Raw genomic sequence first — 21,034 nt, 5'->3', positions numbered from 1 at the left:
CAAATAGAAAAGAGGCAGCAGCTCTCCTGCCCACCTGTGCCCGTGCAGGTGTGTCTCTTTGCCAACCTTTGCCCTTTACAAAGCAGCAGAGGCCGCTCTCCTCCAAGTCTACCCACCTGACTGCGCAGGCCTCTCTCAGCAAACCTGTCCCTTTGGGGGCGTCTCTTTTCTGCCTGCTTGTGTCTCTCCCTTTTTATAGTGAACCTGCCCTTTTGGATATAAAAAAAATAGAAAAGAATATGGTGTGAAGATTTTTGTCATCATTATTTGCAAATTGATTTATACTGCTTCCTGGCCACACAAGGAGATGGAATTTCTACAAGAGAAAGAGAGAGCTAGAGGAACTGTTTCTCTATCCTGATCTCCTCTCTTCTCAGTTTATTGGAGTGTGCAGAAGATAAACTCGTCTACTTTATCACAGAGGCTGCGAGGCAGCTTCCAAGGCATCTCAGGCCACCAGCCTGGCAGACTGCCCCCTCTAGTTGCTAGAGTTAGGTTTTGCTGTCAGGCTTCTGATACAGATTTCGCTTGCCAGCTGCCAAACCAAGTTCTCTGCTGGGTGGGTTCTCAGACATGGTACCTTGGCTAGCGCTTCCTGGGAATTTATCCTGAAGGCCCCCAGCCAGCTGGACCCTTGCAGGGATCTGATGCACATTCGAGTTCACTGGCTGATTGGTGAGTGGTAGGGAAGTGCCAGGCAGCCTGGGGACCCTGAGGTAGTACGGGGTTCAGCATCTTTGCACAGGGTAGAAGCAGGTGTGTCACTGATTCTTCACTTCTCGTGCCTTAGCTGCAGCAGAGAGAAACGAGGAAGTAACGCTTTGCCGCACGCACCTGTGAGCCATCCTTGTCAGACTTTACTTCTGGTGCGAGTCGGCTCCCTGTGCTGTCCCCACCACCAGGTGGCAGGTCCTAGTGTGGGAGACCTCTCTGCAATATGCTGAGCTGGGCTTCTGGCATTCCATCAAATGCTGCTCCTCCTAGCTCAGCCAAGGGCTGCTGGGTGCTGGGCCTGACCTGGAGACCTATGGCCGTGTCCACTCAGGCCCTGACAGAACCAGTAGCACTAGCAAGGCCCTGCCCCGACGTCCTGCTTCCCTGTCACCGCACCTGCTGCCATCCCTGCCCATCCCAGCACCTGGTCACTCCCATGGGAGCCATGGTGGTCATCAGTCCAGGCTCCCACTTGTACCCTGCCTCTTTCTACCTCGTAACACAGCCCTGGTGTCCCAACCCTGAAGTTACACTGTTCTCGTCCAGCCACTAGCAGCCTGATGAGCCCACATCTGAGCTGAACACCATCTTCTGGGACACCGCTTTCAAGAGCCAAATATGCAGCTCAAACTAACTTGCTGCTTGTCATTGCAAGGATTTGCACATGCTTTGGGCTCCCTCTGCTCTGTGCGTGTAGCCAAGGTAGACTTGACTCCCTCTGGAGCCACAAGAAATACTCTGAATTGTTACTGTCTCTCAGATCTGCTGAGTCACGCTCATGAGTGTGAGATCCTGGCTTTTTTACGTATTCCTCTTCATCCAGCTGGCTGGTCCTCATTGCAGCTTGCAGCCACGCAAATGTCCCTAAGCCACGTCCTTGTTGTCCCTCCATGAGGAATGTCATTTGTAGGTTTAGTACCCCACCTTTAATTCACTCTCCACTGCTGTTCCCCATGTTTCTTTCAAGAGTCCCCTATTTTTCTGAGCTCTTGGTCATTTGAATTAAGTGTGACTGTGACTTCACTACTCTGTGCCTCCTGCTCCAAGGAAAGCTTGAGTTGACTTCCTGGCTGTGTTCCTGGCCTCCAAACCAATTGAGTTGTGGAATGTTATTTGACCTAGAAATTGGTATTAGTCAGAATTGGGCCCTGCAAAGAGCTGGGTACACTTGTGTCTGAGACACACAGTTGAGTTGTCTGCTGTAGGATCTAGACTAGCAGGTGATGTCCTATCAGACATGTTGGCACATTTATCGACAATGCCGGATTTGCTACAGGTAGAAATAGGGCAACCTCACAGGTTACTGCGCAAAGGGGAAGCCCGGGGGTTGGCAGCCAGGGGAGCGCCGGGCTGGGCGGCTGGCTCCACCCAAGGAAGCTCTGTTAGTCACTGGCTGACACTGCACAGCCAGAGGAAGCCAGTGAGTAAGTTGAGTGAGTGAGTGGTGGGGCACAGGGGGTGTGGGGGCGGCCTGTGAGTGTGTGTGAACACATGTCTGACTGAGCGGCCATTTAGGAGCATGGTCTGCTCTGAAGGCGCCTCTGCCATTTCCCAGCAGTGTATTTTCAGACACCAGGACCTTGGCGGCCATGCTGTTCATTTGTACTCCTGCTACCCCTCTTTCCTTCCCCAGCATTCAGACAGCCCCATGTTTAATCCATGACAGATGGCCTTGCACAGTGCAGCACTACTCTTCTGGTTCATTCTTTGGCACAGGACTACTAATCCTGAAAGCTCAGGTCTCACACCCTCTTCGGCCTCCCACTGCCAGGCCATCCTAGAACTGGCCGGGATAGGCCTCTCAGCCCCACCCTGGCCTGCCGCCTCCATGGTCTCCAGCCTTCTCAGGGCACCGCCCACTCCCACCATCACCAATGGTTGCAGTCCTGCCTTGCCTTTCCTGCTTGCTTCCAGCACAGTCGCTACACAGAAGGTCTGCCTTCCCCCACCCAGCTGGAGGAATCTCCCTGACAGTCAGAGCATGTTACAGTGAAACTTCACGTGTACTGGCGTCTGTGTGGGTGTCCTGCCTCCCCATCTTGTTGGAGCTTACTGGGCGCATCTCTGTATCCCAGCCACATTCAGCAGGCTGCCACATGCCTATTGTATCGATTGAACATGTCAGTCCATCTTGCAGGTCAGGAGCCTCAGGTCTCTTCTGACATGGCAATAGGGAATTATGGGTCTTTCTTTAGGTGGCTGTTGGCTGCCAGGTGTTTCACGCCACTTTGTCACTTAGAGCATCCCATGTGCTGTCCTGCACGCCATAGTGACAGAGATGCATGACTATAAACAAGAGGAAGGTGCTGTAGGTGTTAGGTGGGGTCCTTGCAGAAACAGATGCCAAGATTTAACCCACAGTTCAAGAGCTGTATTAGGGGAAACAACTGCAAAGAGAAATGTCAGGAGTGAAGGGAGCAGGGTTTCCAATCCTGTAGAGGATAGAGAGACAGTGCGTTGGAAAGGTCTTCCTCTGTGCAGGGGCTCCCCAATGAGCCCCTGGAACACAGAGCTACCCATGGAGCCTCTACCCCGGGCCTGGCCTGTCCCTCCTCTCCTCTGTGTTGGGTGGGCGCAGCCCTGGAGACACTTCAGTGGCATGGCAGCCTCTGCATCACCTCTGCCAGCAGAAAAGGTCTGGCCCTGTGGGCGCAGACCCTTCAGTCTTCAGCAGAGGCAGGACGGGAAGAAACCAGCTCTTGCTCTTTGGCTGCACCTGCATACTACTCAGCTTTGCTCCTGTGATCTTATACCTGCTTTCTGGCTCTGGCACCTTCCTCGCCCAGATGGTCCTCCCCTGGCTCACTGGCTGCTCCTTGGCTGTCTCCTCCACACACTGAGCCCTTCAGAAGCTTAGGCCAAATTTGACTCCTGTGTCACCTGCCACAGAACAGACCAACTAAAATGTGCAGTCTGTACTTTAGCTCCTGACCTGATGTGGAGAGAGGCCCATAGTGATTTCTCCTCAGGGAGGAACACTCCCTCTCCCAGAGCGAGGCTCTCCCTCCGCTCCTTGCCAGCAAGAGTCAGGGCGTGTCTGCAAGTGACATGTTACTGGCTTTCTTTAGATGTTTGTCCCCTCCCTGTCCTTTCTCCTCAGCCCCAAAGCAGTAGGTCTGGGTAACTTCTGTCTTTTCCTTTGTAGCCATGCCCCTCCTCTTCCGCCTCCCGAGCTAGGCTCCAGGCCTTGGTGCTGACCTGTGTGTGGGAGCAGGCCTGTGCAGGGGGTTCCTGCATTAGCACTGAGCGGGTGGCTCTAGATTGAGCTTGGGAACCTGTTGGAGGAAGGTCAGCCTGGGCCGTGGAGTGTCTCGGGCACGGTGAGTGACTGGCACTGAATCTGAGATTGAGGCCAAAAGTTCTTTCCATGAGTTCTCAGGAAAAACCTGAGCATTTAAGTGCCAGGCATCTTTGAATGTATTCACCTAGGCTTTACTTCTAAGTGAGAGACCCTGCACCTCTGATGATGAGGCGATTCTTTCCCTTTTACCCCCATTCTTAGCACCTCTGGAAGCAGATCTGCAAGAAAAATTAGTTAGGAAGGGCTGAATTTCCATTTGCCTCTCCTCAGCAAGATTCTCCAAAACTCAAGAATTGCATATTCTATCCCATCACTCTACAAATCCCTGTAAGTCTCTCGCACATCCTGATGTCTAGTGTCTGACATAGAGTCCAGTGCACTCTTATGTGTACAGACAGCCCAAAGACCTGAGGTTACACTATAATCCACAGCTGTGGCTGACAGAAGCTCCCCAGGTCTTCAGGGCGACTCCTGGAACTGTTCTGAGGAAACTGAATGGAACGTCAGAGGAGCAAGAAGCTCAGACTTCGTGGAGAAAAGCAGGAAGCTCTCGAGTTGGACCTGGGCTGAGAAGAAATGGGCCAGTGACTTGGATTAGCAAAGGCTGCTCGGGTTCAGAGAGAGCGGAATAGGGAGAACCTCTGCCCTCAGGGCATGTGGCTGGGCTGGGGGTGTCTGCAAGCACCCAAGCCTGTGTCCTTCTCCTTCTGGCCTGTGGCAGCGCCCGCTAAGGAGACATAGGCTAATAGTAGCATCATTTGCAAAGCAGACATTTCTTTTAACGGCAGCCAAATGCTCTTCTTATTTTCTAGTCAGTAGTAAGATCAGTCACTGTCTCCCCTCTTCTCTCATGCCCTGTGTTGATCCGAGTCTTTGCTTTAAATTACAGGCAAACTGAAAGATCTTGGGAACTTAGTTCTCCGACCTTTTGGGCTCTCCACAGAAAATTTCCAGATCAAGCAGGATTCCTCTACTGGCTCATACTCCATCAATTTTGTTCAAAATCCAAACAACAACAGATAACAAAGATAACAGCCTTGGGGAGCTGACTGGAAGTTGTGTGCTGCTTGCCGTCGGCCAGGCACAGGCCTGCTGACATCCACTGTGGACGCGTCCTGTCTGAGACGGCTGCCCCGCCCCGGGCACTCCCCCGTCTCCCACCCCCTCTGTACCCCGAGCAGGCTCGGCCACACCTCCTGATGTCAGGAGCCTCTCGGACTTCTTTCCAGAGAGGTATCTTCGTGGTTGTCCCCGGTTCTGTGTGGGCTGACCTCCTGGAGGCAGCAGCAACACAAGCCCTGCTTGTGTCCCTGGACCCAGCAGACCTGTCGGCCGGGGACGTTCTGATGCCCCTCCCACCCACTGCCCCTCCAAGTCACCCGCCGCCGGGCTGCCCACTGCCTGACTCCTCTGTGGTAATAAACGCTTTCTCTGCTGGTCTGAGCTGGCTGAACTTTGTCCCTCAAACCATAGGGCAACAGGCTTCCCTGACTTGGAGCTGGGCCGGTTCCAGCTCCACAAGTCTGCCCACTCTTGTTGAGGAGCTTGAAGAGGTGACCCTGGCCCCTCACCCTAGAATCCCAGCACCCCACCCGGCATGTGCCTCTAATCCTGACCAAGTGCCGGCACCATCATCTAAAGGTAAACTCACTTCACTTGAGAATGGTGGCTCGTGACAGAACCATATACTTGGGAGGCTACAAGAACCCAGAGCTTCAGAAGTGGGTTTTTTCCTAATGATAGTTGAATCTCTGTGGATGTGATTTGCCTGTCAAAGAGCGACCGACCGACCTGCCAGTTTCACCTCCCTAGCTGGCAGCGATGCCCACGTGCAGTATGTGGTGGTGGGGAGCTTTGCCAAGCCTGCCTCCCAGATTAGAGTCGATCTCTGCGTGCAGTTTACGAGGGGGAGGTGGACTCTGCTGCCTTTTGCAGCTCTTTCCCAAATAGGTTGGGAGCCCCAACTGAGCTGTGTACCTGCTTTGGAAACAAGGCAGCATTGTACGTGGCTTGGGCCTCACATCTTTAGATTACATCCTTTGGTATAAAGCATGTTAGAAAATCAGTGTTTCTTACAATATTTAATTTCTCTAAAAAATGAATGTGTTACATGTTAATACTTTCCCCCAAAACAACCTGGATTGGTGGCATTGTTTTACATTTTTGCAAATCTCTTTAAAATGTCCCACTTGATAGGAAGACAGAGTCTCAGATCGGCCTCTGGCCTCAGTTTACCAGGATAGCATGTCATCTGTCATGAGAAAAATTGGGAAAATTGTGCGTGCTTGTGACAGAATGACCGTGAAAGAAGAGCCCTCTTAGAATTAATTACTATAAAGAATTTGACCTCTGGGACACCTGAAAGGGTCGGAGGAACCTGGGGATCCTCAAACCACTTTGGCAAGATTGGGGCTCTTGAGCTCCATGGCTGAGAATAAAGGTCAAGGCAGAGATTCCCTGAAGGGACATTCCTGCTTCAAGAGAAAGGCTCTTATTTGCGTGGGAACAGCCTAAGTGTCTGACAGTAGGAAAGTCCTGACAGGGTTCGAAGAAATTCATAAAAGTGTGCAGGAAGAAGGAAATCAAATATTTAATACTGATTTTCTAATGTTTTATACCTGTCTTTGCATCCTATTGCTAAAATAGGTGGTATTATAATTCCGTGAAGCCTTCCTCAGAGTATACATGATTGGAGGGGAATCACACAATGACATTGTATATGCCTTTATTCTAGTGGTACTGCTGTAGATCATAATACTTTTGTACCTCCTAGAATTTCCTTGAAGATTTTTTTTTTTTTTTTTTAAATACCATGTCCTCTTATCCTGGCTGTTCTGTGAGTAGGCCCTGAGCTCCGGGAAGGTAAGGGCCCTACTCACCACACCAGCACCTCATAGTTGCTATGGAAGGATGATGTGCAGGAGGTGGGCCAGCCTCAGCTTCCAGGCCCTTTTCTTAGTACCTGTTCTTCAAGTGTCTACTAACCACTCCATTATCTCAACATAGGTGGAAACTAATCATCTTTCCCATAGATGTTGAGATGCAATCCCGATTCAGTGGCTGATGGTCACCTTGTAAGGAGTGAGGGGTGGGGGACAGTGAAATCAGTGTAGTTCCCCCCTTCAGGCCACACTGTTCCGTGACTTCCCATACCTCCACCAGAAGGGCCTGGCTCCTCTCCTTCAGCTAGCCCACCACTGCCAGGTGGCTCTCTCAGCAGTGGATCCAGTAATTGGGCCACGAAGCTTATACCTGTGGCATCACCTGCAGCCCCTTGAGCCACCATGTAACCTCTTCATATGCTGAGCCTCCAAGCAGCCTGTGTGTTGGCTGGTTTTAATCCTTATATCTCTAGTAATGGCGAGCACTGGTCTTGAGACCTCATCTCAGAAATCCCCAGCTTGCCCCGGAGCTCCAGCCGCCCAGACAACTCCCAACTCATGTTGCCATCAGTCTGCTCTGCATTTGTCTCCAGTCTGCATCTTCACTGCCTCCCTGGCTACACATGAAGCCCTTTGCCAGAACCAGGATGGTCCCCACAGAGTGCAGTCGTGTGCTGGGATTCCTGTGCAGACCATGGATCACTTCCTTGTGATGTCAGGGATGGAACCTATGGTGAGAATGTTCTTACGCCTCCTTCAACCCCAACTTCCAGGAACTCCAGGGTGCCCCTGCATCTCCCTGTTCTCACAAGCACTGGTTGGGTTGTTTCCTTTTGCACTCTCCCTCCCTTTCCCCTCACCCCATGCCACATCGTGTCACCTGTGTTACCCTACAAGTTATGGAGCTCCTACTGCCAGGAGAGGTGGGACAGCCTGGGAAGACAAGGCCTCAGCCACTCGCCTTGAGTGCACGGCTGCTCAGGCAAGGGTCACTGCCACGGTGTTTTTTTGAGGGCTGGGCAGCTGAGGATAGGTGGCATCCCTGGTGTAATTCCTGGGGAGCTCAGGCTCTGAGCTGGCCTCCAGAGCTACTGCTGTTTCATGCCGCACTCCAGCTCCAACACATGCACTGGCAGCAGTGAGACACGCATGTCAGCAAAGCTTTAGTAAAAAAGGGAAGGTTCGATGGCACACGGGTGACTTGGTGATGGGAAACCTGCGGGGATTACAATAGAGATGGAAAAAAAAATGTACAAAATGATGTAAAAATAAACTTAACAAAATTAAAAAAAAAAAAAAAGGCTCAGTGAACCGGAGGCAGCCGTGTGAGGCCACGGTGCACTGGGAGAGAAGGGCCCAGAAGTCACCCAGGGCAGGGTGCAGGTGGGAGATAGGGCCTGGGCAGAAATAAGCTGGCACCCTGCCCCCATGGAGCTGTGCATGGGGTCATCCCTTGTGGGAGGGTTCCAGGCAGGCGGGAAACACCAGATGCCTCAGCCTCTCAGAGCCTCCCCTCAGACTCATTTTCTGCAATCTTGTCCCCATCCTGTGTTTTCAGCAGTCACTCAACCTGCCCCCCCACCCCATCCCCACCCACCGTGGGCATATTGTGTGCCCAACCCCCATCCTCAGGTGGCTCCTTTCAGGGGGCTGTCCAGGCTTCTCTGCACCTCAGCCCCCCCCCCCATCACTTGCATGTCCTCACAAACAGGAAGTGGGTGCACATTCCACCACAGGTTCGGGACATCTGTCCCTGGAGAAGATTAAGTAAAAGCTGCAGAGGGAGGTGGTCATTCCCACCACTCCTGCAGTGTGGAGAGCTGCCCTGAGCCCACACTGGAAATCCCTTGCCCTCAGCAAGCTGGAAGTGGACACCCAGGATGTAAGGGGGAGGAGGGCTGTCCAAGACCTCAGCGACAACTTAGGGAAGTGGGTCAGGTGCCCTTATGTGTGCAGGCGCCCACTGCATCCTGGCCACGAGGAAGGGTGGGTCCCAGGGTGCTCATCTTACATGTGCCAGCTTTGCCAATCTCACAGTCCATAAAAGGAAATGGCTTTGTGATGCCACAAAATTCTACCAAGTTAGGTCCAATCAGCCAGCAAAAGAAACCTGACTCCATCTTTCCCCTTTCACTAGAGAAACGGGAAGCCCACATTCTCACTAGCTGAGGCGGGGCAGGGTTTGTGGCCCTACCACTGAGACAACCCACAGCCACAATTTGGTGGTGATTCAGTCCATCAAACTAGCTACTAGCTCCAGCTTAAAAACCATCCAGGTCCAGATGGACTCCCTGTAAGGTCAGGGATTCTCAACTGTGGGGTGTCACCATGCGAGTGCAGTCAACCCAGTCTCAGGAAGCCCTATTCCAAAGAGAAGCTTCCTGGGACCTCAGTCACGTGCTATTCCATTCATGTGCACATCAGACACCCCATGTTCTCACCCCAGCAGCGGTCTTGAGCCACTGAGTTGGTGCCCCCAACTCCCCAGGGAACACATCAGAAACCACAAAAGCAAAACTCCAAGACAGGCTCAGAGAGGCCAAGGATGGAGGGCAGTGGGAGTATCGAGGAAGACAGGCTGCAGGTTTGCTGGGCTCTGACATTCGTGAACTGCACAGGATTTCTTAGGCCAGTTGGCTGCTCCAGTAGGACATGCTGTTTATAATAGCTTCGCCTCGTGGGGTTAACTGAAGGGAAGCCTCAATTCTGGGGCCATGTTGCTTGGACTGGATTCTGCCACTGGCGGTGACCTCAGAGCCCAGAAAAGGTGGCTTCCGCGTATGCTGCCCGAACCGTTCCAGCCGGTGTCCCTTTGTACGGGCCCCTGAAAGCTGCAACTGGACTCGTAAGAGCCCACCCAGCACTGACCTCTGTAGGTCGCTGCTTGAAACCCCTTCCTGGGCTTTTCTACAACCAGCTCCCCTGTGCTCAGCGTACCTCGTCTACATCACAGGTTTGAGCCCTCTACTTGGCATACATGGGTGCTGGCACTAAGCTTCAGAAGAAAAAGGAAATAGTATATTCCACTTAGGGAAAAGCATTCCCCATTGTCTCCAGTGTTTCTGGCCTTGCTGAGAGACAGACAAGCCGGTGAGTAGGACACTCTCTGTACCACATGGTCTGAGGCTAGTGTGATCGTCAGTAATGTCACTGACTGAATCCACATCTTCAACCTTGGACTCAAGGTTATTTCTGTAGAAGTATCTTTCTCCTAGCTCACCCCACTTTCTCTTCTGCTATTAGTTTGCTTCAACCAATGTGCCTTACAAGGGAAGGTCAGAGTTGACCCTGTAAGTCTGTGATCTGAGGAGTGCTCCTTGAGTTACCATCTGATTATTTTACATTTATTTATGCATACAGAAACTGGGGTACAGGCCAGAGGTGCAGGGGGTCAGGGAGGATGAGAGGATTCACCAGTGACACAGGAAACATAACAGGCAGATGTGCTGAAATACACTGCTGAGGGGAGCAGTGGGGGGAGACAGGAGAGGTCTGCTGCGCCATGTGCGTCACCACCATGGTGAGATTAGTGTCATAGTGCTGCAACTTAACACCTTGCATCACCAGGGAGGCCTAGTACCTGTTCTTGATAGCAAAGTTGTTGTTAGTCCATGAAATTTCATTCTGGATAACCAAAGATTTGGCAGGATACTCATTACTAGAGAAAAGAGTGCTTAAAAAACGTATAGTTTGAAGAAAACACTGAAGACAGACCCATCACTTGAAGGAGAAATGAACTATCCGGCGTAAAGGTAGGAAGAACTTGCCTTGACCTGCGGCTCCCAGATCAGGAGCCATGACTGGTGTACCTTTCTTGATTCTCTCTAGTTCCACTTTCATCTAAGAGGAAAAATACATCGACAAGGGGCTTCCCTAGTGTCCTAGGGGTTAAGTCTCAGTGCTGAGTTCGATCCCCAGCTGACCCAAGTGGTGCAGCAGACCTCTCCTGTGTCGCCTGTTCTGCTTCCCACTCTGTCTCTGGTGGTTTTCTGATCTAGATCTAGTTCTTATATGCATAAATAGTAAAATCTTAAATATATTGACAAGCCAGAGTCCAGTGGCTGCCTTTTCCGTACTTCGTCAGTCAGCCTATTCTGCTCCCTACTCTGTCTCTGGTGAACCCTCTCACCGTCTCTGCACCTCTGGCTTGTACCTGTTCTGTATGCATAAATGAATCTTTAAAAAAAAGGTAATTTTCAAAACCTAGCTCCTAAAAAAGTGAAGTTTTAATAACTAAGTTAAAAAAAAATCAAGACTTTATTGGATAAATGTTACACAACATTCTTGAAACATTTAAGTCTCTGCAGACTTCAGATGAGAAACAATTTTTTGTCATTCAAGTCTACAAAATGAAATAGGCTGTGAAGATTTGTAATACAGACAGGTCACATGAAGCAAAGCTTAAATATTAAGCAACTAAAGCAATGAAGTCAGATAGCCACATGGTATGTCTGGATTTCAAATACCAAGTTTCTTTTTAAAATGAGAACTGGTTTGTGAAAGAACATTTTATGATGAGGAAACACGTTTCGATGTTTAAAACCTAATTTCTCCCAAATCTTTTGCCTTAAATTAAGTTGCCATCATTTCCATCTCTCTACAGAAAGAACTGGGTCTCGACGACACCATCCACCACAGCCTGGGAGTTCCTGGTGCTCGGGCGCGCCTGGAGGTGCTGCTGGTGTGACTGTCTGGGTGGAGAGCGGTGCCACCGCAGCCAGGGTCTCTGCTCAGTCAGATTTTCTCATGTATAATGACTTCATAAGGAAGGCTCCAAAAACAATTTTTCAATGGAATCAAAACTTGATTTCTTGCGGTGTGGTCAGGATTTGTTATTACACTCAACAGAAACAAAACTACTTCTGTTGTCTTCTTGAATCGTAAAACCAATCCTACCTCGTCAGGTACAGTAAATGTTTGAAAACTCCCACCCAGAACCTTCTGCCAGTTCTGAATGTGGGGGTTAATTCTAAACCTATACAGTAAGATTATGAAGTTTAAACACCTGAGCTAAATGCTCAGTTATTTTTTGGCATTTTTTTCCTTTTTTTGTATTAATCAATATGGATTATCTTTCTGGTTTAAAAAATAAATCAGTATTGCCACTAAAAAACTTCAGTTTATTAAAAGTATGGCATCTTCAAATATAAAATGCCCTAAAAATGTAGTACTAACAGGTCCATCTGGTTTTGTCAATGTTTTCACTACTTTAAAAAAGGGAAATTAAGGTTTTTTTCATACAGTGTACTTTCCAAAGACAAGAAAAGCATCATGGGTCATTTCCTGCTGTTTGTTCCCTAGAGTCAAGTCCCACGTGACCCCTGTGAGAATTTCCTGCATTTAGGAGGGGCTCTCTGAGAGAGCGGTCACACCAAAATTCAGACACTGTCACCTTTTCTGAACCAGATAAAATCAGGAAGGAGAGGGAGAATAAAAACCTTTCTAACTCAAGAGAATTAAGAACTAGCGCTTAGAGTGTGTATTTCCACTCCAAGATTAACACTAGCCTATCCACTTTGAGTCAGAATTTGGAAGAGAAGAATGTAGTTATGAAAATGTGCACAAAAATGTTTTAAATACTGGTGGCAAATAAATACCTCTTAATATGTTCTAACAAGCAAAAGTATATTCAAGATAATACAGCCCTGCTTTATGAAAGAAAACATCCAAATTCCCTTGGGGCGGCGTGGGGGCTGGGTGCTTTACCACCTTTGAGCAGGCTGTAGAGGATCTTGTTTCCACAGGCGCCTGAGGGAGTGGGCCTCGGCGTGTGACTACTGCTGTCTCATAGGAGCGCTGCAGAAAAACCTCTGCTCATCTGAACTGATTAGACATAAACCTTGGAGAAAAGCAGTTTTAGTATGAAAAATAATTCATTTCTGCCATCATCACTTGGCCTTTCAGGCCTATCCATACTGACAGTAACTTCTTTTGAGCATGACGTTGTGAGTCTTTACATGTAAAATTCAAGTGAGTTCTTTGTGTATTTCGTATCACTTTTCCTCATTTCATATATAACTTATTGCAAGTTTTTTCTTATAAAATAGCCCCCTCTTAGCTTTTCTTCCATTTAATCCAGCACAATTTGCAAGTGCCCCTGTATAAAATATTGGTTTTAACCACTGCCTCAACATTTACTTCTTAGTGCTGCTTTAAAACTGTGAGTCGCCAAATTGCATTCACTCCTGACGCTCTGGTGTTGTCTGTCATATGGTGCAGGTCCATGAAACGAGCAGCCTGCTAATGTCTTTGTGCTGCAATATAGTAAAGAAAAGGAAGAAAATGTAGTTAAGCACAAGTAATGAAATGAGAAAAATGTCCTTGTTAAAATCCTACATATACTATGAGATCACACCTGAATTTCTTTTAAATCTGTAAAGCTTGTGACCAAAGTTTTTTTGAGAAAACTGCAGAGGCATTTATGTTATTTCTGAAGTTCATCTGGCCAAAGGCCAACAAATGGTTGTCACCCTTCTCAGTCTTCACTTGCGTGTATTCTAAAATGCTCATTTGTGGATCTCTTGCCTCTCTGCTGCTGTTGCCCATGGAGCAAAGCTCAAGGTGAGGCGCCTCCTCGGCAGCCATCTGCCTGCAGGCTTAAGCAGCCAAGTAGAAGCAAAAGCAGGAGACACAGAAGTCAGCTGCAGATCCTTCTACATACGTGTACATGGGGGAGAGGCCTTCCCCCGGAGTACACAGAGCACATGAGGGTGCATGTGCAGAGCGCCTGCTCCCAGAAGACGCTCGTGTACGAGGGTTCGGCAGACTGATGTCCCACCACACAGCAAACCCGAGGAGCAGAGGCACTTTGCACGAGCATTCCTAAAGTGCGTGGTGTACAGCACTGACTGACTGCCACCTTGGCAGGACCAGGATGGTCAACATCACCAACCTCCTTTTAATACCAAGAAACGGTAAGAATCCCCACCAAAAACCTCTACAGTCCTTGTGCCACTCAAACTAGGAGCCTAGAAGTCCCAGTGAGAGCTGGAATTCCAAATGATCCGTGAAGATTATAGTCAAATGTATTTTTTAACTAAAGATATGGTACACAATAGAACAAAATACAAAAAAGAAACAAGGAAAACCATCCCCGTCCTTCCCAATATTTAACTTCCTGCCACCGTAAAGTAGGCGTGGCACCTCATGTGAGTGCCTCTGGTCTGTCAGTGTCTGCAGTGTGACACGCGACTGTCACTTCTCCCCTGAGGCCTATGGAGCAAACCACACAGGCCTCATCCCACCACACAGGCCCTCATTCCACCACCTGTCCTACTGGGGCAATAAAAAATGGCCTCGAGCCATAAATACAGCGTACAACGGAATGAAAAAGAATGTGGTCCTTGTTCTGAAGCAACAATATTTAACACTGACATTTATACTAAGATCGGAAATAATCATGATACTAATAAACTTAAGACTCACAGAACTTTAGAGAAAATATTTCCCACTTTGTACATTAAAAGACCTCGTGTATATTCTATTCCCTTCTACTAAGACTCAATGCTTGGCTGAAGCCTTAGTGAGACCTACTGAAGTTGGCAGAAAACAACAGATCAAAGCAGATCTTACTCCTTTGAGAAGGGCAGGAAACCACAAACACCATTACTTCAAGAGTTCACCGTAACTACCAACTCTAAACAGGTACAATCCAAAATATTCCAGCCTTAATCTAATCCAAAATGTGCCATCTGACCCAGCTGCAAAATCCAGCTCATACACAGCAATACAACCCAAGTATATACAGCTCTTTACCCAGTGCAAATGCCATAATAGCCTAAAATTGAAGTAAGAAAAGATCGTAAGTTCAAAAGCAACACAAAAATCCCCAAACTTTTCCTGCCATGTACAAACCTTTTAGGCATTATGCAAGGTTTCAATGAACTAGGTTACAACTACATTTCAGCATTATCTTTTGCCACCCTTTAGAGTTTTGACTTGCCCTACATGTAAATGACAATGGTTTCAAGGTAAATTCACTGAGAACAGTATCTATGTATGTTGAGAAACAAAGCTAAAGGAATGACTACAGTCTTGACGAACACTGAGACAGCCAAGACAAATCCATTGCTCAGCTTTCCACGGCTGCTGTTTAACGCCACTCTGCAATGTGACCACCCAATTTCTACCACTCTAGGGAGATACTCAACTCATGGAAACTCAGAGAAGGCTAGCTCACCTCCCGCAGGTAAGTTGAAAAGTGCTTTTTGCCTATTAAAACTATAACTTAGATGAACTACACCCAGCTACCAGAGTCAATGAAAACTAAGGAAAAAGGAAGCATGAACTCTTCAAGTCTAACCTAATCTACTTTGGGAATGAGCAAGTGATGACATGATGCCCTTCTTCCTTTGTGGCAGGGCTCAACAGACAGACCTGCCCGTTTCACTGTTAACTTCAATGCTCCCAGTCTGAATCCACAGTGGTCTGTCAGACACTGTAAGGGAGCAGCAGGACTCGTCACTGTCTGATGTAATAGCTGCCATTTGTTGAGACCTATGGTAGAAAAAACCAAGTTAACAAAAAGAGCAGTCATTTGATTTCCTTTTAATCCATTTTACAAAAAAAAAAAATTTAAAAATAAGACCAAAACTTAGCTGAATTTTCATAATGAATTCATTCAAGATAATTTGCTGGCTTCACAAAATGGGAAGCTCCGGCACTGAAGACTTGAGCTGTGAGCCCACCAGTCTTGACCAGGAGAGGGCACTCTTGCACCCATCAATTCAGCAGCAAAAGCCTCAGGGCACATCAAGATGCCCTCCAATGCGAACAGGAAACTGACATTCTGATTAAAAAAAAAAAAAAAAAAAATTATGGGCTAGTCTAGCACTAGCTAAGCACTGGGGTAATCCTAGTCTTTGTAGCACTCAAGAAGAGCTGAAGTCCACACCCGACCCTCACATCACTGCTGAGCTCCGAAACCCTGCTCTGAAGAATGACCAAAAACTGCCAAGTCATTGTCCCCTTTCTTGCAAAGACCACCTGTGCAAGGCTGAGTAGCTTCCTGAGAGGTGAGGGCTGCATGTTATCACTGGCCAAGATAAGATTCTCACTTGTGCTCACTGCAGGCTTCAAATACTAAGCATGATTTAAGATTTGAGGGATTGCTATTTTAAGAAACCTTATTTTGTAAAACATAGTTGCCTATTGGCCCTCCCTGGTGGCATAGCAGGTTAAAGCACAGCACTAAGAAGCTTAGGCCACTTGCTCATGAGTTCGATCCCCGCCTGCCCCGGAGGAGATACACATGGCGCAGCAGACCTCTCCTGGCCTGCCCGCTGCTCCCCTCAGCAGTGTACTTCGTCCATCTGCCTGTTCTGCTCCCCACTCTGTCCCTGGTGAATCCTCTCACCCTCCGCATCTCTGGCCTGTACCCCAGTTCTGTATGAATAAATCTTTAAAAAAAAAAAAAAAAACATAGTTGCTTATTTGCTGATTTCTCTATAAAATGTAATAAACAATTCATCCGCCACATCAATAGTCAACTCTGGGATTGGTGATTTACAGAACGCTCAGTTCTAAAGTAACTCCTTTTTTTAAAAGCAAAGTTAAATCAGAAGCATATAACCAAAACTTTAACACAGGCTACATGATCTATAAAGATAATCCTGAATTTGAACTGAGAAAACAACTTTCTTAAATGAGGTTAATAATGGGCTATTTACACCCTTTTGTTTATGGGAAAACTTAAATATACTTTAAGTATATTTAAAGTATATTTTATATACTTAATACTATTACCTAAAACCCACAGCAATCATAAGAAAATAAAGAGCGCTCTGGATGCATCTAAGGACTCGATGAAATCTCTACCTCTATAAGTAAAACATGTTGGGTTTCAACAACCATTCTCAAAAATCTTTCAGATACTAATCAAGAGGAAAGTCCAGAAGCTGCTCTGAATGACCATCTCCAGCCCCCGAAATGCCTTGTGAAAGAAACACCGACATGCCACCCCCACTCCAGAGCCCAGCCCGCGAGTCTCCTGCGCTGTTTCAGAGCAGTGTCTTCTCAGTGCTTTGAGGGCCTTGAGGTTTTCTTTAGAAATTGACTACATATAACAGAATGTGCCAGTAAGAGCCAAGGTGCCCTGAGGAAGGACAGAAGTTCCACTGGAGTCTTAGTCCTTGACAAGCAGAGACATAAAGAACAGCTCAGACAGGGTAATTAAGCAAAGGCCAGGTCATAAACTAGGGTTAAGATTATACACAGGTCTCCGTGTCATGCTGACACTCAGCTGCAATCCTCACGCAGTGCGCCACAGGAGGCACTGTGGGCCAGCAGGGAGGACATCGGAGCTCTTGCAGTAGCCACGCTGGTTTTCTAGCCTTTGTACTGTTTTTCTAACTAGTTATTTTTCTAGGGTCTTAGACAAACTGCACACAGTTCTTTCAGCATTCCAGGACTCACCAAGATATGCCACTCCCAGAAAGATTACTTGCTAAAACCTCAATCACAGAATCACAAGCAATGGCATCTCAAAAGTGAGACATGGGTAGAGGTCCACCTTTTGGAAAGTGCGGCCATGAAGCCTAATGCCAAGGCCTCAAAATGCAAGGTTACTTCTCCATAGATAGGGGGAAATAATCTATTTAACCGTATACCAATAAAAAGCAATGTTCAAATTAATACCCACGTTTTCACCACTTAGCAAAGCATTAAAATAAAATAGGGAAACACAGCATCTATCTACACACTTGCTAACTCACACTACCTTAAAGCTGACAAGTGTTGTCTTGTGGTTCAAGTACAAAGCTCTCTTAAGAGAACCTCCACCTCAGCAAGCCCCACCAAGGACACCACACATGCTGCCTGCTCGCGGACTTGCCACACCTCTCTTGGGGGGAAGGAAGGCCCTTGGCAACCACAAAAGGAGAGGTAGTCTTGAACTGCATGAACCAGAATGACTGCCACACTTACAAGTAGACCATCCCTCCTGTCAGGCCCATGCTTGGTGAGGGTAGAAAAGGGAGTGAGATTCCAGGAACAGATACCACACACAAGCTACCTGCGGTGAAGCTAAGTGTGGGCCAAGTCAATCTCCCTTTAATACAAGCCCCTGGCTTCTAACTATGCTGCTCTGTTCGAGCTTGCTTCTATGGACAGTTGTTCTAGGATTATTGGATTTTCAGGTAATAATAATAAATGTTGCTGTAATATTTCCTTATTGTTCATGTTAACAAAGAAACCATCAAAAGCTACCAGAATGAAAATTCTATACCACACAAAGTGGTGGTTGTGATGATAGCAAGTACTCTATATACAAGTGTTGTGCCAGGGACTTTAAGGCTATAAATATTCATTTAGATTCTCACAATTACCTTATGAGGAGATACTATTATTCTCATTTCACAGGTGATACTGAGGTCACCTGCCTTGTAAGTGGCAGAGTAAGTCAGGCTTTGAATCTAGGAAATCTGGCTCAAAAGCCTGTACTTTCAACTGTGCCTGAAAAGTGAAAGAGAGTGATTCTTCGCTCAGTAAAAGCTGGCACTGAGCACTACTGGCACAAAAATGGCAGTGAATGCTCCCACTCCCCACACCACAGCTAAGTTCTATATCAGAAGTAGTCATTTATAAAAAAATTCTGTTTTTTAAAAGTCCTTGCTAAAACCTGATAAGCACTATTAGATGAAAAGAGGCAAAATGATCACCCTCTGTGTCACATTTTGGTTATGGAATATTTGGGGTTTTTTTGCTAAATACCAACACTAGTATAGAAAAACTGTAAGAAGTTTTAAATTATTTCTGGCTAAGACCAATTTATAACAATAAAAGGTTAACTATGATACGATACAAAGAACATTCTGTATTTCAATAATGGCTATGTTTTCAACGGTTTAATGTTGAAAAATGTTGCATTTTCCTTAAAAAAAAAATTAGGAATTTCAAGAAAAAATATTTAACTCATGTTTAAACCAAGCTTTAAGACCAATTATTTCAACTGGCCTGTTTTCACCATCAAAATGTTTCAATAATTGGTTTACAAACAAACGGTGACCTGGGCTTAACTAGGCAATGGACATACAGCCGCCTAATAAGTTACTCAGCTGAGAAATGAGAAGCCCTGATAAGGCGAGTCCAGTGTCTCCTTTTCCTTCACCTTCCCCAACTCCCATTTTGTGCCAGAATAACATTACTTTGTAAGAAAAAGCTCTAGTGTAACAAGTTTTTTTCAGATTAATTAGACCATTAAAATGTTTCAATTCATCCCAATGGACTTAAAGGTAGATCTAAAAATGAATTCCAAAAGATTAATTCTGTATTTTCTACCAAAGTGTGGTACAAATGTTGGAATTTTAAGTTACCTACCTGTCAAGAAATGTTATTTAGTTTCAGAGGCATAAAATTTTTCAAAATAAAAACCAATATTTTAATAGGTAATAGTTAGATTAATGCATCTAAAATTCTTACCAAAGGCAGCATAGCTCTGCAAAGGGGGTATATTAGCTCTGTGGGCAACATAGCTTCCTATGAGGACTGCAGCTGACTGACTGAGGTTGGGGGTGGGGAATGTAGGATCAGTTTCAACCCCTGTGCCTGACCAAGAAAAACACTCCTGAGACAACTTCAGACACCTCCAGAGATGCCACCCCAAATTTAAAACTCCCTATCGTGGTGATGGTTGAACATGAACTTAATATGAATGAGCTTAATACCACAGAACTCCACACCTAAAAATGGCTAAAATTGTAAATTTTGTTAGTTAACAAAAAAAAAAATCCCAAAACAAATCACAATGCTCTGGAAAATGACTTCCACCTTAAGTCACAAGTATATAGAGGGGGGAAACCCTGAGTTTCTAAATGTCTCTTACTTGGAGAAAGATTAAATAAAAGCTGTTCCATTTCTAATGTTAGAATCAAATGTCCACCGTAAACACCAAAACAGCCTAGATTACAAAACTATTATAAATCCTGTCATTATGACTTTAAGCATTTATTCATAATAGAACTGAACCCTTAAGTAAAAGAGTACAATTGCTAAGGATTTAATTCTCTTCACTGTGTTGAAGGAAGGAGTAAAGTATACACAGGCTATAATACAGAATCTAAAGAACCTCCTAAGTCAGAACCAATAAAATTACTGTCGTTTAACTGGCATTTTTTTTCATGGTAGTAGGAATGGCACCAGTCTCTTGTTCTCTCAATTCCCTGTATCAGGCATTTCAACTGCAGATTGTTTCAACTAACACATTAGTGTAATCCTAAAGCAAACACTAAATTTGTCCCACCTTAGAAACAGGATGTTCATTCTTTGGCAAATTCCTAATCAGACACCATAACTGAACCCAAAGCAAAACATATTGAACCAGAACATTACCAACCTTTCCAGATATTTGCTAGCCTCGGTTCTGCTGAGTACTAACAAAAATGAACCACGTAAAGCAAACCAAAGAAATCACAATCTAAACGGGAAAAACCTAACTTTAGATCCCAATTATAAATCTCTAAAGGTCTCCCAAACTCCCTATTCCATTATTCTACAAAGGAATTTACTTTGAGCTTATGTTCAACACAACCAAAATTGAAGCACAACCTGCTCAAAGGGGACAACTGTTTTTGTACATTAGAAACTAGGCCCATTAATGAAAGAAAACGTTCATGTAGCCGGTTTTAGCCAAGTTCATATTCTTGGCTACCATCTGTCTCCCTATCCGTATTGCTGTTAAGCTCCTTAGTAGTGATCTAAAATTAACACTAACAGATCTTTCCCATCACACCCACAAAGGGCCACCATCAGGTTATGCAGAACAGGTAGCAGACCTGTTCCCCACTCAGCCTGCTAGTCTGTTACATGTCCATAAACGAATTGATCAGATAGTCCTTCTGAAGTGAAGTCAGCTTTCTGGTCTATGAATTCTAGAACGCTAACAGAAATCATACTTTGAACCTTGAAATTTCTCATAATTCCTATAGACATCTTTTTAGTTTTTACAATTCTTACTAAGGATTTTTGCAGTCCTTACTTTACTTGGCTTCTCACTTGTTAATGTGCTGTAGCCACTTTCGTTAGGTGACTGGAGATATGGTCTAAGTCTAGTTTTCTCTCTGCAGGGAGAAAAACAGCCACTTTATTATCTCCAATCAAAGAGCAACTCTATGATTATCTTACTGAAAACAGAAATACAACT

General features: G+C 46.2%; 1 protein-coding gene across 2 annotated transcripts in view; it reads left to right on the top strand.

Moving 5' to 3' along the window:
- TTC1 (tetratricopeptide repeat domain 1) overlaps positions 1–5,455 on the top strand; it is a 42,105-nt gene extending 36,650 nt beyond the window's left edge. For both annotated transcript variants that reach the window (XM_004689822.2, XM_012730122.1), the window contains exon 8: positions 4,905–5,455. In XM_004689822.2, coding sequence (XP_004689879.1) covers positions 4,905–5,038 — 134 coding nt within the window. In that variant the 3' untranslated portion in view covers positions 5,039–5,455. The remainder of the gene's footprint in view (positions 1–4,904) is intronic.
- The last annotated feature ends 15,579 nt before the right edge of the window (positions 5,456–21,034 follow it).

This window comes from Condylura cristata, unplaced genomic scaffold (genome assembly GCF_000260355.1).
Source record: "Condylura cristata isolate star-nosed mole 26May11 unplaced genomic scaffold, ConCri1.0 scaffold00026, whole genome shotgun sequence".
Lineage (NCBI taxonomy): Eukaryota > Metazoa > Chordata > Mammalia > Eulipotyphla > Talpidae > Condylura > Condylura cristata.
Note: the sequence above shows the minus strand (reverse complement) of the source record. Positions and strands in the feature narration are given on the sequence as shown.